Source organism: Hypomesus nipponensis, chromosome 23 (assembly GCF_054491055.1).
Source record: "Hypomesus nipponensis isolate SF chromosome 23, ASM5449105v1, whole genome shotgun sequence".
Taxonomy (NCBI): Eukaryota; Metazoa; Chordata; class Actinopteri; order Osmeriformes; family Osmeridae; genus Hypomesus; species Hypomesus nipponensis.
The window spans coordinates 7131420-7146100 of record NC_140383.1 but is presented as its reverse complement, the minus strand read 5'-3'; the positions used below and the strand labels follow the sequence as shown (position 1 = coordinate 7146100).

The 14681-nt window shown below is 40.6% G+C and overlaps 3 protein-coding genes across 3 annotated transcripts; 1 reads left to right on the top strand and 2 right to left on the bottom strand.

Moving 5' to 3' along the window:
- The first annotated feature begins 1323 nt into the window (after positions 1-1323).
- Positions 1324-2211, top strand: cdk5r2b (cyclin dependent kinase 5, regulatory subunit 2b (p39)). The gene has a single exon (XM_084689456.1). It carries the CDS (start codon positions 1324-1326, stop codon positions 2209-2211), a length of 888 nt encoding a protein of 295 aa, XP_084545582.1.
- A 4963-nt stretch (positions 2212-7174) lies between these two features.
- Positions 7175-9175, bottom strand: fev (FEV transcription factor, ETS family member). Its single transcript, XM_084689363.1, has 2 exons — positions 8930-9175; positions 7175-8438 (listed from the first exon to the last, which is right to left on the bottom strand). Exons 1-2 carry the CDS (start codon positions 9066-9068, stop codon positions 7900-7902), a joined length of 678 nt encoding a protein of 225 aa, XP_084545489.1. The 5' UTR covers positions 9069-9175; the 3' UTR covers positions 7175-7899.
- Positions 9176-12330: 3155 nt separating this feature from the next.
- cryba2b (crystallin, beta A2b) lies at positions 12331-14439 on the bottom strand. The gene is made up of 4 exons (XM_084688824.1): positions 14269-14439; positions 13150-13291; positions 12827-12969; positions 12331-12574 (listed from the first exon to the last, which is right to left on the bottom strand). Exons 1-4 carry the CDS (start codon positions 14424-14426, stop codon positions 12427-12429), a joined length of 591 nt encoding a protein of 196 aa, XP_084544950.1. The 5' UTR covers positions 14427-14439; the 3' UTR covers positions 12331-12426.
- Between the last annotated feature and the right edge of the window lie 242 nt (positions 14440-14681).

The following is a 14681-nucleotide window of genomic DNA, read 5'->3' as shown; positions in this document are numbered from 1 at the left end:
TTGAGTGCGACACACACTGACTCAAATATGGGCCTTGTTACTGTAAGTCATTAAGAACAGCGATAAGCCATATAACAGCAACCCTAGCAAAACCCCTGACCTCAACATGAAGACCTCAAGATCAGTTTGCCAGAACTTTATTTGGCCAATAATTTAATATTCAGTATTTGTGGCCACAATCATATTGAGGCTGACTTACAGTCTTAGATCCAGGTCACGTTGTTTCGATTTTAACAAAGTGGCATCCTACTTTCCTAGTATTCTTCGTCATACATAATCATGTAACCTCTCTGTGTTGCACTAAAACATTCCTTCAACCTACCTCTTATATAAAGATAATGATGTTAGGAACTTAGCATAATTATCTACTTTAGCATTTGAAGTGGGTCGTGTTTCAAATACACCATGCATGCACAGTGGAAACATTGCTCCATAGAGGTTCCCCTAACTGTCTTCTGTAATAGGATCAGCTATAGGTCCTTAGAGTGCAATCTTATTTTAACTTGGATTTACTCTATTGGCCCCAGTCACTCAGACTAATTGTCAGACAATTGGGGCAGACACTGCAAATCTATTATGTTTACATTGTATAGTTGTACCTATGCATTCAATAGAATGAACCTTTCAAAGATCTTTTTAGGTTTGTTTTAAAGTAAAATTGTTGGGTTTTTGGGCTGTGGAGCACATTTTGTGATTTACTCCATCATATAATTTGTCATTAATCAACACAAAAAATATAACTTCAATACTTTACAATTGGAGTTTTGGCCAAAGTCTTCAAATGTACAAACTGAAATTGGCTATATGTTAATGCTTCATCAACGCTGATCGACGAACAATTCAGAAATATATCAAATGATAACCTCGAGGGGTGGGGGGTGGGTGAAGAACTCTGATTTGGTCACTGATATTGCCTCTCATTGGCCTAAACAGTTGCCAGTCTTATCCCATAAATCTAGGGGTTGGCTGTTTCCCTGGGTTACTAATCCACTTTAATGAATTATCTATATGGCTTTCACTTGTTGGAGAATCTGTGACCAAGAGAGAGGTTCTGTCTGTCCTCTTCTGAGAATACGGTCGCGGAGAGGCTGTGGTGCGTAAGAGCTGGGGAGTGTTGGTGCGCTAGCCTCCTGGAATTTCAACCCCGGACATTACATAACCCAGCATCAAATTTGTACCATTAAATGAATGGAGCACTACAGTCAATGGAGCTAAATCTGTTGCTGTGAATTGGACCGCATCCCACCACAGTGAGTATCTGGTGGACGAGGAATAGTCCTCAAGAAAAATCTAACTGTGGGGTGCCGACTCAATTTTGCCGGGATGGGGACGGTCCTTTCGTTTTCGCCAACAGCAAGTAAGGGAGCTCTGTTGAACGATAGAAATGGAATCAACAACAATGAGGGGACGGTCAAACGACAATCCATGCTCGTCTCAGCACTTGTATGGACGAAATCGGTTGCTGCATCGAATAAGAAAAAATCTGCCAAGAAAGTCAGCCCAGACCCCCCTGCGTCACAAGTCAGCAACAACCAAGTGGAACATCTTAATCATGAAAATCACAAGAAATCACAACAGTCTGAGTCCGAACCCCAAGTTAAAGCACCGCTCGCTGTTCTGGTGCCATCGGTTCCCACCCAAAACCTTCAACCCAGTCAGACGAATGGAGTAACTATCTTGTCCATCAAAAAGCAACCGAGCCGTTTGTCAGTCCTTTCACCCAGACGGGTAATCATCCAGGCGTCTACTGGGGAGCTGTTGCGTTGTCTGGGAGATTTTTTGTGCCGGAGATGTTACAAACTGAAAGAGCTCAGCAGTGGGGAGGTTATCCTATGGTTTCGAAACGTAGACCGAACCCTGCTCATCCAAGGCTGGCAGGACCATGGGTTTATCACGCCAGCTAACCTGGTCTTCGTTTACTTGCTCTGCAAGGATATAGTAACCGAAGACATCGACAGCGCCTCCGAATTACAGGGCACCTTCCTGAGCTGCCTCTACCTGGCCTATTCCTACATGGGCAACGAGATCTCCTACCCTCTCAAACCCTTCATGATCGAAGCTAACAAAGACGTTTTTTGGGATACATCGCTGACCATAATTGATAGAATGAGTGCCAAAATGTTACAGTTAAACTCTGACCCGCACTTTTTCACTGAAGTCTTTCAAGACCTCAAAGAGGAAGGAGATCGGGACAATAGCGTGGACCGTTAAATCAAGAAATAATATAAAAACAAAATGTTAAAATGATTGTAAGGGGTACCCTTAATTAGAACCATTGACAAGAACGTGCCTCTGTATAATCACATTCTAGACTTGATCAGCAACCTACTGTCTAAAATCATTCAAACCTAAAGTGTTCAAATTGTCACGTCGTTTACGGGTATTTGGAGCCATCGTTCAATTGAATACAGTAATAGCCTATTACTGGTGTGTGTGTGTGTGTGTGTGTGTGTGTGTGTGTGTGTGTGTGTGTGTGTGTGTGTGTGTGTGTGTGTGTGTGTGTTTGTGTGTGTGAAGGTGGGCACAGGCTATAAGAAAACGATGGAAAAACAAAATATAATAGACCACACATACATTTGAGTATGATTAAAAAATTGTCTGGATGTAACGATTGGAGGTCACGTGGGCCAGGAAATAGCAGTATTTGAAGCGTCAAAGGGAGGAGCTATCCAAGGTGCTGACCTGCCTAGTAGCATTTAGGCCTACTTCTGCACCGCACAGTTGCAACCGCACAGTTGCAACGGTTTGAAGTCTAAACTTTAGACTTTAGAGTTTAGACACTAAATGGGTACGCACGCAGAGATTATCTTTCCCAATATGTGCCAATAATTTACATTTTAGGAATTATTAGGCCTGAAATAAAGGTTTACAAATATGTATAACCATATTTGATGTTGCTGATATGTTAAAGCAATACAAAGGTAAAATAAGTGAGTTTCATCTTTTTATGTGGTAACTGTAATTGTTGTACCTTGAATTGACTTGAATAGTAGATATGCAGGTATTTCAACAGTCAAAGAATCAAATTTACAGTGAAGCTTTTTTTGTCTTGCACATGTTATAATTGTTACGATATCAGTGTTTGGGTAATTTCCAGGTTTTCCTTGTAGAACATGTATCATCCAGATAGTTTATTACAGGAAGCCTACTGCACATGTCTCACCTCCTTCATGTGATTACAAGTACTCAGACCCAGCAGACCACTGTCTGTATCACAATGGACATCTATATGTCCTTTCTGAGGTGTAAACAATACATGTCTGAACTGTCACAACGTTATATACTGTCAAAACAGTCTTCTTCAGGAAATAAAACAAATATAAGAAGTATTGTTTGTGTAATTTTCCTTTGTGTGCATGTGAGTGTGATGATGCAGTAATGACCTTGAAGGATACATTAACATATGTTTTAAAGCTTGGTTGGATCACATAAGGGAGTTGTATAACAGCCACAAAGGTTACATCTAGGCTGAAATTGTCTTATTTATGAAATCCACATTCTTGTTTTTTAAACCAAAATATATATTTTCTATTAAAAAAATTAAAACTTATGCCATGAAACTTGGGTGCTTTCACACCTTTAAGTCAATGAAACCTTCACTGTCAAACCGTCAAACCTTAGTTAACCTTTACGTTACTTGAAAATGTGTGGTGTTAAGAAAGCTATTATATTGAATGATCATGGCAACCTTGATGTCTAAGCATTAGCAGGCTTAATTATCAATGAAAAAGGGAGAGCCTAATTAGGGAATTCCCCTGATTTTGTGAATGGAGCACGTGGCCCTAAGGTCTCCAAGTTGATTGGTTAGAATTTGCTGCAGTCTGATAGAACTGTCTGTCCGGCTGTAATGGTAGTCTACACAGTGCCTGGTAAAACTTAGCATTCTGGGAAACATTCTCAATAATCTTCAGTGGCTTCATTTCCCTTTCTCCAACCAATGACTTAAGCAAGAGCATACGAGACAGGTTAACAACAGAGTACGTACAAATGGAAAGGATGCGACCAGGGAAGGTAGCCCCTATAGACTGTTGACACTAGAGTGCGTTGCCTGCCTGACGCATTCCTCTTGTCATGTTGCTATAGTAACCAGTAGACAACTGAATGATTGTTGCCTACACATCGCGTTGGCTGGTCTGAACCACAGTAGACACATGCATCCAAATCAATATCAGATATTTCACTGTATCTGCATGTGAGATGACTCATTTGTTGTATGATGCCTGAAGAAGCTTGTTTATTCTGCAGTGGTGTTCTGACAAATCCCCACCTGCAGAATGTTTTGATGTGCGACTCTTAGAACATCAATGAAATACAAAGAAAATAGAATAATTTACTCATGGAAAAATAGAATAATATATGGGAAATAGGAAAATATGTCCTGATTCTCCATTCTTCCCCCCAAATGGAAAACACCCAGGCATAAAGCAACAGACAGATGTTTTACACTACAGACAATTTCATTCATGTTCCACTTCACAGGCAAAGAAGGCGATGCAGCTACACAATTGTTGCTCAGCCTGTAGTACTACAAGAACAGGATCAGTGCCAGGTGAACAAGGTGTGTTGTGCTGACTAGTCACAGCTTTACTACACACACGTCATTTGATAATCTGGGATATTAGGTTGTCTGAAATCACTTTTCGCATTTTGTACAACAACAAAAAAAAGTGGTTATTCCATAATGTTTCTTTTTTTTACTGTGCACATACTGTAAATTACATGACTCGATATGTCCATCCTAAACCAGGAATTACCCAAATAAAACGTTCATCAACCACACTGGTCCTGCAAATCTGGCCATCAGAGCTATTTTTTGCACTCACTACATCAAACCCTAATCTGGTCAACCAGATTATTCTCCTACAGTGACTGTCATTTTGTTCATCTCAGCAAGCCCCATCTATATTTGGGGAACTTAATCCGCCTTAAAACAGCTTACAGGGGAAGGACCTGGGCCAAGTGGAGGACCCTGGAGGGACTGTAGATAGCACAGTGAATAAAGGCAAAGGCTACTACAGATCCTTTGACAGGTCAGGTTCCCCAGGACATGTCTTCTAAGGTACTGTGAGGACAGTTACTGCTGCTGCTGCTGCCCTGGACTGTGGCGATTGTCATCAGCATCCACTGTGATCATTACTGTTGATCTTTTAAGCTACAAAGCACCTTCTCAACATGAATGATGTCATTGCACGACAGAGGACAATATTCTACCAAAGGTGTATCCATAAGCATGATGACTGAGTGGATTTAGGCTTGAAGACACAATAAGTTCCTTTTTATGACCATTGCACTGATGTAGTCACAACTGATCTTTGGTAGAGACTCCATTTCAGGAGAGAGATCACAATTTTAGATTGACTGAATGAATAAGTTGGAGAAATTTGTCTTCATCTTTTTCCTTTCTGCTCAAAATCTTTACCTGATGTAATAAATCTGTACGGTTACAATGTTCATCACATCACAACTGGATTCAATTATATCATAACATGAGATTATCACACTGTAAATTGAATTTCATATTTTGAGACACTGGACTACAGATTTGTGGAATGATTCGGACCCTTTTTCTAGAGATCCATGAGGAGTGAGAAATGTTGATGAAAACAGTAAAAGTTCATGGCAGGGCATTGGTCTTGGAAGCTTCTCAGTGTACGTGTAACTATTATTATGTTCCTCTGTTACACAGTATCCTGCTGACTTAAGCTGCGCATTATCTCTGCTAAGCTGGATTCACCCTCCCCACCCTTACATAACACAAAGGTGGGAGGCAGGATGCAATTGTTTCCCTCAGGGCTTAAGACTTACATGGGGAGGATTGACAAACAAGACTGCAGCGTTTCAATTCTATCTTAGTATTCTATAGGGAGTTGGTATCCCATAGATTACAGTACCAAATGTTTACATTCAACTGTAGTCCCCATGGTGAATCTACCATGGGGAATGAAATGAGTGCTGTAAATGTGTGCCTGTGGGAAAACGATGACTAACACTTCAGTGGGTGGTATTGAACGCTCACAGGGGTAAGCTCTGTCACCAGCAGAGACACAGACACACTCCTACCTGTTCTCTAAATAGCTCTTCCTTGGAGCCAGAGAGAGGGAGGAGGGAGATCATGAATTAGGCCTTGACGGTCGACCCACTTATCGTAACAACTCAGCACAATTATATTCCTACGGTGTCAGTTCAATGTTGCGTCATCAAGTCCATATAAGAAATGTTGTTGTGTGTGCAGTGTGGTGGCACCCTTATGTTAAAAAAAAAGAATATAAAGTATAAAGTTGAGATGCTCCAGTGCTCACATAAAATTGGACATACATTAAAATCTTTGCTCGAAATATGCATCTAATTTACGGTTTAGTAACTGATTTTGCTGATTCCTACCTCATCAGTTAGCCAGGCTGTACATGCAAAAGATGGAATGGGCACAGGGATGCTAAAGCTACTGCTGACTAAAGGAGAGAGAACGAGAGAAAGATTGAGACAGAGAGAGAGAAGGGGGGAGGTATTTTGAAATGCGTCCTGTGTCTCCAGGGCAAGCAGGAGCAGCAGAGCTGCCACCCCGTCAATAGAAGCCTCTCTCTGGGTCTCTAGGGGTTCCATTGATATGCAGGTCACACACACTGCTGTGTTGTTCTGATCAAGCCTCGATGTGCAATACACCACCATGCGGGAATTCTCCACCTATGACACCAAATTAGTTCAACACCCACACGGTTTTTAGGCTTCTGTACACACTATACTCTGTCACTGTATGGAGGACTGTGTAATTACACCTTCTGTCAAACAGGATGTGGTGAAATTAGGCTGTGAACAACAAATGTCCTTAAATAAACACAGCCTGTCTACAGGAAAGAAATCATGTTACCAGGCCTTCTCTCCCCAGAAGTAGAGCAGGATAGTCTTCCACATGACGCACAGGCTCCAGCTTATTAGCAGAAGGTATCGTACAGTTTCCAACGGGTGGCTGACCGTCCGAAGAGGTATAGCGCCCTCGTGTGGTTCATGCATGTGACTACCAAGACACGATAATCATTTACAATAATAATATATAAAAGACACTGACAAACAGTATGACACGTGCTTGAAATTAAATTTAAATTAAAATTGAATTTAATATTGGATGCCAAGTCTAGTGGGATTCTTGATCCTGGACAAAGGCACACAAACAAAAACACAAGAGTAAAAATGACATTTTAATTGTAATAAAAGCCTCTGAAAAAAAAAGTTCTCATAACGAAATTTTGTAATGGTAGTGTGGTGTTGATACAAAATGGGCGTACTTTGAGAAAAAGTGGATTGATTCCAAATGGACTGATTCCACATTGATTAGGTAATTATTTGTATAGTATGTCGTAAACGTTTTATGCACGCATTTATGAACTCATTATGTACTTTTTCAAAATTAGACCTATTTCATCTCAATTGGTGAACAAAAAAAACGTAAATACATTAACACAAAGCAGCATAATCTGTAAAAAATATTTCCAATAGCTTCCAAAGACCCATCAGATGGCGCTGATGACCTGTTAATGGTAGATTTACAGAAAGGCAGTCAGCATGTGGAAAATACAGACAATGTACATTGTGTAATTTAATTAAAATAATATACAGTAAAAAAAGGACAAAGGATCATGTTTCCTAACCACAGCGCTACCTTTCAAGTGTCCCTTAGACTAAGTTTATATTATAGGCCTACTCTCCCTTTCCTCAGATAATTAGGTAAGATAATTTGTTCATATCACAGTCAGTCAGAAATGGATACAAATAGGTGTACAATTCGGTATAATTATTTTCACACAGATATATGCCCATAATAAATGTGTTGGCTTGACGGTTATAACAGTAGCGCATGGAACGGTCATCCATATAAGCCATATGTCTAGAATAGGTTGATGCAACTCAGTTATAATGAGTATTTATATTATTCAAGTTGTTAATGTTGTTAACACAGCTGATGTGCGAAGCAGACACAGCCCCGAATGGTCCGGGAGGTTGGAGATTGTGACTGTGGTAAAGAGTCGGTGGGGAACCCGGCCAGTAGGAGAACCCGGACGGACCCACTCCGGGCGCAACAAGGTTTAGCTTGGAGATCCCCGAAAAAGGAATAGGGGCGAAATTACTTTGGAATTTGTACAGTGCTTGCTCTGTCGACGAAGGCTGACACACTTGTGCCAAGCCGTGAAAGTCGAATTTGTACGCGTAACGCTTCCCGTGGACTTTCGTCATTATATTCTTGTCGTAGTAATAGCGGAGCGCACGGCTCAATTTGTCGTAGTTCATGTTGGGTTTGCTTTTGCGCTCCCCCCATCTCCGTGCCACCTCGTCTGGGTCAATCAACTTGAATTCGCCGTTTGTTCCTTCCCAGGCAATACAGGTCATGTTCGCGCTGTCTGATAGGAGCTCCAGGAGAAACTGCCATAGCTGAATCTGTCCACTTCCTAATGCAAAACACAATGGGCATAACGGAAATAATGTAAATATGGATAGGCCTACAACAGCCTATTTATTTAAAAACACTAACCCTAACAACAATGTGTACGTCTATATAATACGAAGACTACTCTAAGACTAGTATATTTTCTGAATTAATTCATTTATAGGAATATTGATTACAATAGATTAATTTAACATTGCTATCTGTTTTAAATATTAAACAAAATGTTCTCTAAATTGCAAAACATTATTATTTTTTCTTTGTTTCAAACGTAGCCTGATTGTGACATTCTAAGAACGATTATGTCCTCATAGTTGTTCACTTATCAATCAGCTACAATCACAAGACCAATAGGCCAATTTGTATTTGTATTTCACATTCACGAACCAAAGACCATATCCCACAGTTTAACCTACATCTGCCTGTAAAAAAAATTGTTCATCACTATAGCTTCATGACAACACAACATTGCCACAATTAAATGTAATTACTTACCTTTCTGCACTCCTGAATTTATAGGACCCCAAGTCGTGCCTTTACCTTCTTTCAACAGAGTATCTGTTGGATCTGAAAAAATAAATGTAGAATTGATCAACACAATATAGTCTACAAAAAAAGATGGTTTAATAAACATTCTTATTAACAATACTGTTTAAAATGATTGACGTTGAATGCAACAATGGCATTTTCGAAGTTTTACTATTATCAATGTTTGGATGACAAACAATGTACACAAATCTCTCAGATTGGTAAAACCAAATCGTTGTTCAATAGAGTGCCTATAATGTTTTCTTCTTTTTGTGGTTTCTCCTCCAAGCTTCACCGGGGAAGCCAGGAAACGCGTTCAGGAAAGAGGATATCCGATTTCCGACAAAAGAGCAGACGTGTTTCAAATTGAAAAGGTGTCGTCGCTGGCTAGAGGCATCATCACCACTGGACGACCGGGCTAAATATCCTTTTCCTTAGCAGAATAAAAGTGTAAAGCACGTTTTAATAATTTAACGAACAAAAGCACGAACCTGAGAGATACATGTTGAACATAAGGTTTCCTCCGAAGTTCTGTCTCATTGTGGCTGCTTGCTCAGAAAGGGTTGGATTTCATTTCGGGGAAAGATTTTTATTAAACTTTATCTCATAACTGTGATCTGGAATAAATGTGGGACAGATTGAAGTTTCCAGGCAACTGTCACAAACCCCATCTCTGAGACAATATTCAGACAGCAATTTCCTTTGGTGCATTGCTTTAATTAAAAGAGCAATTTACCTCTGTCATCCCGCCCGGTCTCCACAATAAAAAGAGGCCGATAGAAATTCGGCCTTATCAATCCACCATCAGAGTTTAATAAAGTTTCCGCGTTAAGATCTGAGTTTCTATGGTGAATTGAAGTGTTTGACATGGAAACCAGTTCAGATCCTCGCACTTTTCCGCCTCTTTACCTCTTTGCAAACAAAAAGCCCTATTTCATGTTGGAAAAGAATATTTACCTTAGAAAGCACGCTTCAATACATCTGAGGAAAACAAGAACATGTTATCCCTCACCTTCTGTCAGTAGGCGTAAGGCTATTGGTCTATCAGAGCGTGATAATATTGAACATTTAAAACCATTTCTGATGATGTCATTAATATAACCTATTAGCTATAGGCCTATGCTTGGTGAGAGACCGCATTTTAGACAAGAGTCATTTAATCTAAATGACATGTATTATCGTGTCTGCCACTATCAATACATCTAGGCCTAATTACCCTGTAGGCAAATCCACCGTGGGTTAAAACAGATTTAAGAAAAACACATAACCCATTTTAAATCAGAAACGGTAAAGGAATGTGCATGAAGGACGTTATGTAGCCTAACATTAAATTCAAAAACATTATATTGAGAAAGTAATGACAGGGACTGAATATGTAGAGTTTTTTTTTTATTGAACAGACGGACATTTGAATAGTCAGTGGTGTTTTGCAGTCAAATAGAACAAGCCCAACCGTAGCCCTGTAACCTATTACAAAATGTTTCTCCGAGGCCTTTATCTCGTTGTGCTGTGTTATAAAGCAGGCTTCCTTCAGGCTTCCCTTACTCTGCTCGTCCTTTAGCGTATGGCCGCTGTTCTGTGTTACGTTGATCTGTTTCTGGCGTCCAAGACTTGCTTTAGCTGCCTGTGTCTTTAAACAGGTCGCAGGCAACTTAAAACAAGCCTCGAATGGCAGATATTCACGAACAATGGCCTACAATTGCATAAACATTTCAATTTGAAACATTACTTGTCATTTGGTTACTAGCACTATAGGCGATGGTTTGGACATTAGGTTTATGTTTTGCGTAATCACCAACGCGATTATTACATTCGGTAGCCTATTAATTGAAGAACCGACATTATTAGTGTCGTTTTTAAGCACAATCTGTACAATTAATCTAAATGACATTCATGTTAAAAGAGAAATTGCCGCGTTATGTCCTACCTCGCGCATAATAACTTAAAGCATAGCCTACTATTCCTCTTCTTGCATTTAGTCCATTAATGGCCCGTATCCTTGTTTTCCTCAAAGTTAAAAGCAGGATTAGCATGACCTACCAATGCGAAACGCACGGTTTACTCCTCTGCATTGCACTGTGCTGCCGTTTTAATCAGTCAAGACATAGCCTACATGTATATTTGAGAAAGGTGTGTATGGTTGAACATTTATTAAAAGATCCTGGTTTGGGTGTGGGACTGTGTTTTCCTTTTCTGCCGTAAGGCTCATGATCAGGTTCAGGTTGTGTGGGTGTGTAAGGCGGAATTATGTCCTGGTGTTAGAGCGGTTATCCGACTTGGTAAACATACCTGGCAACGGATTCCATCCAGGATGTTGCAGTGTGAAACATTGCGTTTAATTTTTAAACACGATGTACGACTAAATGTAGCAGTTTATGGACATAAAGTAGGCTAGCCTACAAATAACAATGTATGGCAGGCCTTTTATGCCTAAATCTGTTATAAGGACATATTCGTGTGTTTCTCATTTAATTTTATGGGGCCCGGTCAGACAGACTGAGGTCGGCACCTTGGACAGCTCATGGAGGGGATCAAAGCAGGCCACTGAGCATGTTTTGTAGGCCTATTTACCTTAGCCTCAGGTAGTAATATTTTGTGTATACGTCATATGTGGGCCTGAGTGAAAAATGGCCACGTTCACCTCATTTTACGGATTTAAATCATAAATATGTAATCTCTACAGCCATCATAATAGACGCAGGCTATTTACCTGACTTGAATTAATTCAATACAAGTTAGGCCTACGTGCTAAAGTAACCATGTTAGAGTAGGCCTATTAGTTTACGCAATATGTTTGTGTGATTAATTCCATTATAATTTAATATTTTTAATATTAAACCACAGCAAATCACGCTCTACCTATGCAGAATAATTCTGAAGCATAATCCCAGACAGTTTCAGCATGGACGTATATCTATATATATATTATTATTATTATTTTATTTTTTAATTAAAACTATCGGAAGGTGCATCCTCGTGGGTTCCTTTTTAAGCTGTGACAACACAACATCGCATTAAAATGGTGAAAACAAACGTGATAACGTGCTCTTGTTTATTGGAAATAGGATACAATCTGACAAGAACAATACAGCCTAACAGGAAGATTTGTATTTCAATTAGATGTTTTCAGTTCTATTAACCTAAAAAGCTAAATCAATCTGTTTTACTGAAAGCATACTAGCTCTGAAAACAAACCCTAGGCGATGTATTGTTGTATTGTCTCAACAAAAGCTTGTGTCTTTTCAGCGCTGTGGTGGTAGGATTTGACGTAAAATCACAGGCTGGTTGTTTTACAATGTTACGTCCCTCTACAGAAATACGTTATAAAATGTCTTGCCAAAAAGCAATGAATTGCCACAAGCACTCTGTTTCCATAGTTTGAATAAAGCTTTTATTGCCTATTTCAATACATGTCATAGCATGGTCGGTACATAGTAGCCGTTGGAGGATGAAGTGTCGGGGACTTAGTGCTGAATTCTGCGGATAGACTGGACCTGGTTAGTGTGAGCCTGGGTGCTGTACTCGTTGTAGTGTCTGAACTCTCCTTGGCGTCTGTCTCTCTCCAGGATGTACTGGTAGCCACGGTAGCCGGGGAACTGGTAGGCCACCCAACTGAGAAGAAAGGCACAAGCGTTGTTTAACAGACAATCAAGAAATATTGGAATTTCAGCCACAATTCAAGCACACCTTGGTCTGGGATTTTGATAAAGGAACTGCTAAAACCCTTCTGCAAAAGGTACACTTAGGCAGCCATGGTGTAGTATTAAGCTCTGCATATCACAGTGTATTATTATGGCCTGAATGTCACAGCAAAATCTGAAACAGGAGGGACCATAAGTGGGGCAAAAGAATAGTGTGTCTTACGCTCCAGAGTTGATTTTGATTGAGGGGACCTCCTTGCTGCACCAGCCCATGGCCTGGAGGGAAGGATAGTCATCGCACATCTCGAACTTGCGGCCCATGAAGTCTTCACACTCGTACAGGGTCACCTTGCTGTCACTATGGTTCTGAGCATCGGAGGAGGAATAAGTCCAGATCAGTCACCATGTCAACTTTCTATATATTATTCATTATTCATTGCAATATGGTCAGCTGTGAATGATTGAAAAAACTCGATGGATTCGCTCAAAGACATTATCCCTCAGTTTCTACCGTGGAAAGAGCGTGCTGTCGGAGGCAAGACTTACAGCGCACTTGATAGGTCTGAAGGAGAGCATGTGCTCGGTTCTGTAGCTGCTGTTGCCGCTCCAGGCCTCATAGCGAGGATAATCTCCCTTCTCCAGGATGAACTGTTGGCCCTGGAACTCAGGGTACTCATAACCCACCCAGCTACACCACAGGAGACATGGGGGAGAGGACAGGGAGAGATAGAGGAGAGAAGAGCAAGAGATGGAGGAGAGACAGATGGAGGGAGATGGAGATGGGAGAGAAGGATGGAAAACAGTGAGAGAATACAGAGTGCGAGGGAGAAAATGGGAAAGGGAGTAGGTTAGGAACAATGAGAAAAAAGATAATTAAAGAGAAAGGACGATAATGAACAAAAGAAATAAAGAGAGAGAGAAAAAGAAATGTAGAGAAAGAGAGAGTCACATTAGATAGACAATAGCTCAACGCCCCATGTATTGCAGAGAGCCTTTTGTTGGCGGTAGCACAAAGGCTAAAGCAAACATCACATGGTGCACCCTCATTTCTTTATCAGATCATCCGTCAGTCAGCCATTCTGACTCACATAAGCCAGCTGCACAGGGCCAATGCAGATTACAGCTGGAGCCAGGGTCAAACACATCTTGGCAATGCAATAATTCAACAATTTACAAGCTGTAATGGCTAGAGGGCTCAATACACCATTTTATCAATGACTATGGAAAATGTGGAGGATTCATTATAGCGTTTTTCTTTGATCTTGGACTCTTTATAGAAGCAGTATTGTCTCCAAGCAAAGAGGTGATTGCCTGCTTCTAATGCCACTGTATAATGCCAGTGCCAATACCAACACTGCAACAAATGTTCCCCTGTTTACGTCACCTACCAGTAATCTACTGTCCTTTGGCCTGTGATGACTTCATATGCAAACAACCTTCCCCTTTCACCCACAATTATGTTTATGCCTTGTCTAGGAGCCTATGATATTCAAGTAACCAATCCAATCTAATTGAATGCACCAATAATAAAAGCATTTTTAAACAATTATGTGCCCGGTTTATGATAGTAAATGCCATATCAGTAGTTGAACTCTCATCTGTAAGACATGAACTACTCTCAAATAACAAAACAAACAGAGAGTGCAATGACAAACTTTGACTTACGGTCCGTTCTCGACCTTGATGGAGCGGATCTTGCAGAAACCCCTCTCCATGATGTTCTGGCACTCCAGCATGAACTCACAACGCTTGCCCTGGAAGTTCTCCTCCTCCCAGACAGTGATTCTGAACTGTCCCATCTGCTCCATCTGTTGGGTATTCATGGTTGCTGTTTCCACCGTGTTTTCACTCACTACTAGAGGAGGAGGTGGAGGAGGTGGAGGAGGTGGAGGAGGGGGATAACAAGGCAGAGGTGAGGAAACTGAACCATTCAATCTGATTGACTGACTGACTGGCTATAAATAACTGGCTAACTGAATGTCTCAGTGGGTTTTTAGGCTATGCTACTACAGGGAATGAACAAACCATTCCTAAATGAGGCACCAAACCCAGTTACTACATTGAGAAAAATCTAGCTA

Excerpts from the sequence above, each read along its gene's own strand:
- cryba2b (XM_084688824.1), bottom strand. The coding sequence starts at position 14,426 with ATGAATACCCAACAGATGGAGCAGATGGGACAGTTCAGAATCACTGTC. Across the intron at positions 12,970-13,149 it reads TCAGACCTATCAAGTGCGCT|AACCATAGTGACAGCAAGGT; the intron begins GTAAGTCTTGCC and ends TCCGATGCTCAG. Across the intron at positions 12,575-12,826 it reads ATCAAAATCAACTCTGGAGC|TTGGGTGGCCTACCAGTTCC; the intron begins GTAAGACACACT and ends CTTTCTTCTCAG.
- cdk5r2b (XM_084689456.1), top strand. The coding sequence starts at position 1,324 with ATGGGGACGGTCCTTTCGTTTTCGCCAACAGCAAGTAAGGGAGCTCTG.
- fev (XM_084689363.1), bottom strand. The coding sequence starts at position 9,068 with ATGTTTATTAAACCATCTTTTTTTGTAGACTATATTGTGTTGATCAAT. Across the intron at positions 8,439-8,929 it reads AAATTCAGGAGTGCAGAAAG|GAAGTGGACAGATTCAGCTA; the intron begins GTAAGTAATTAC and ends GTTTTGCATTAG.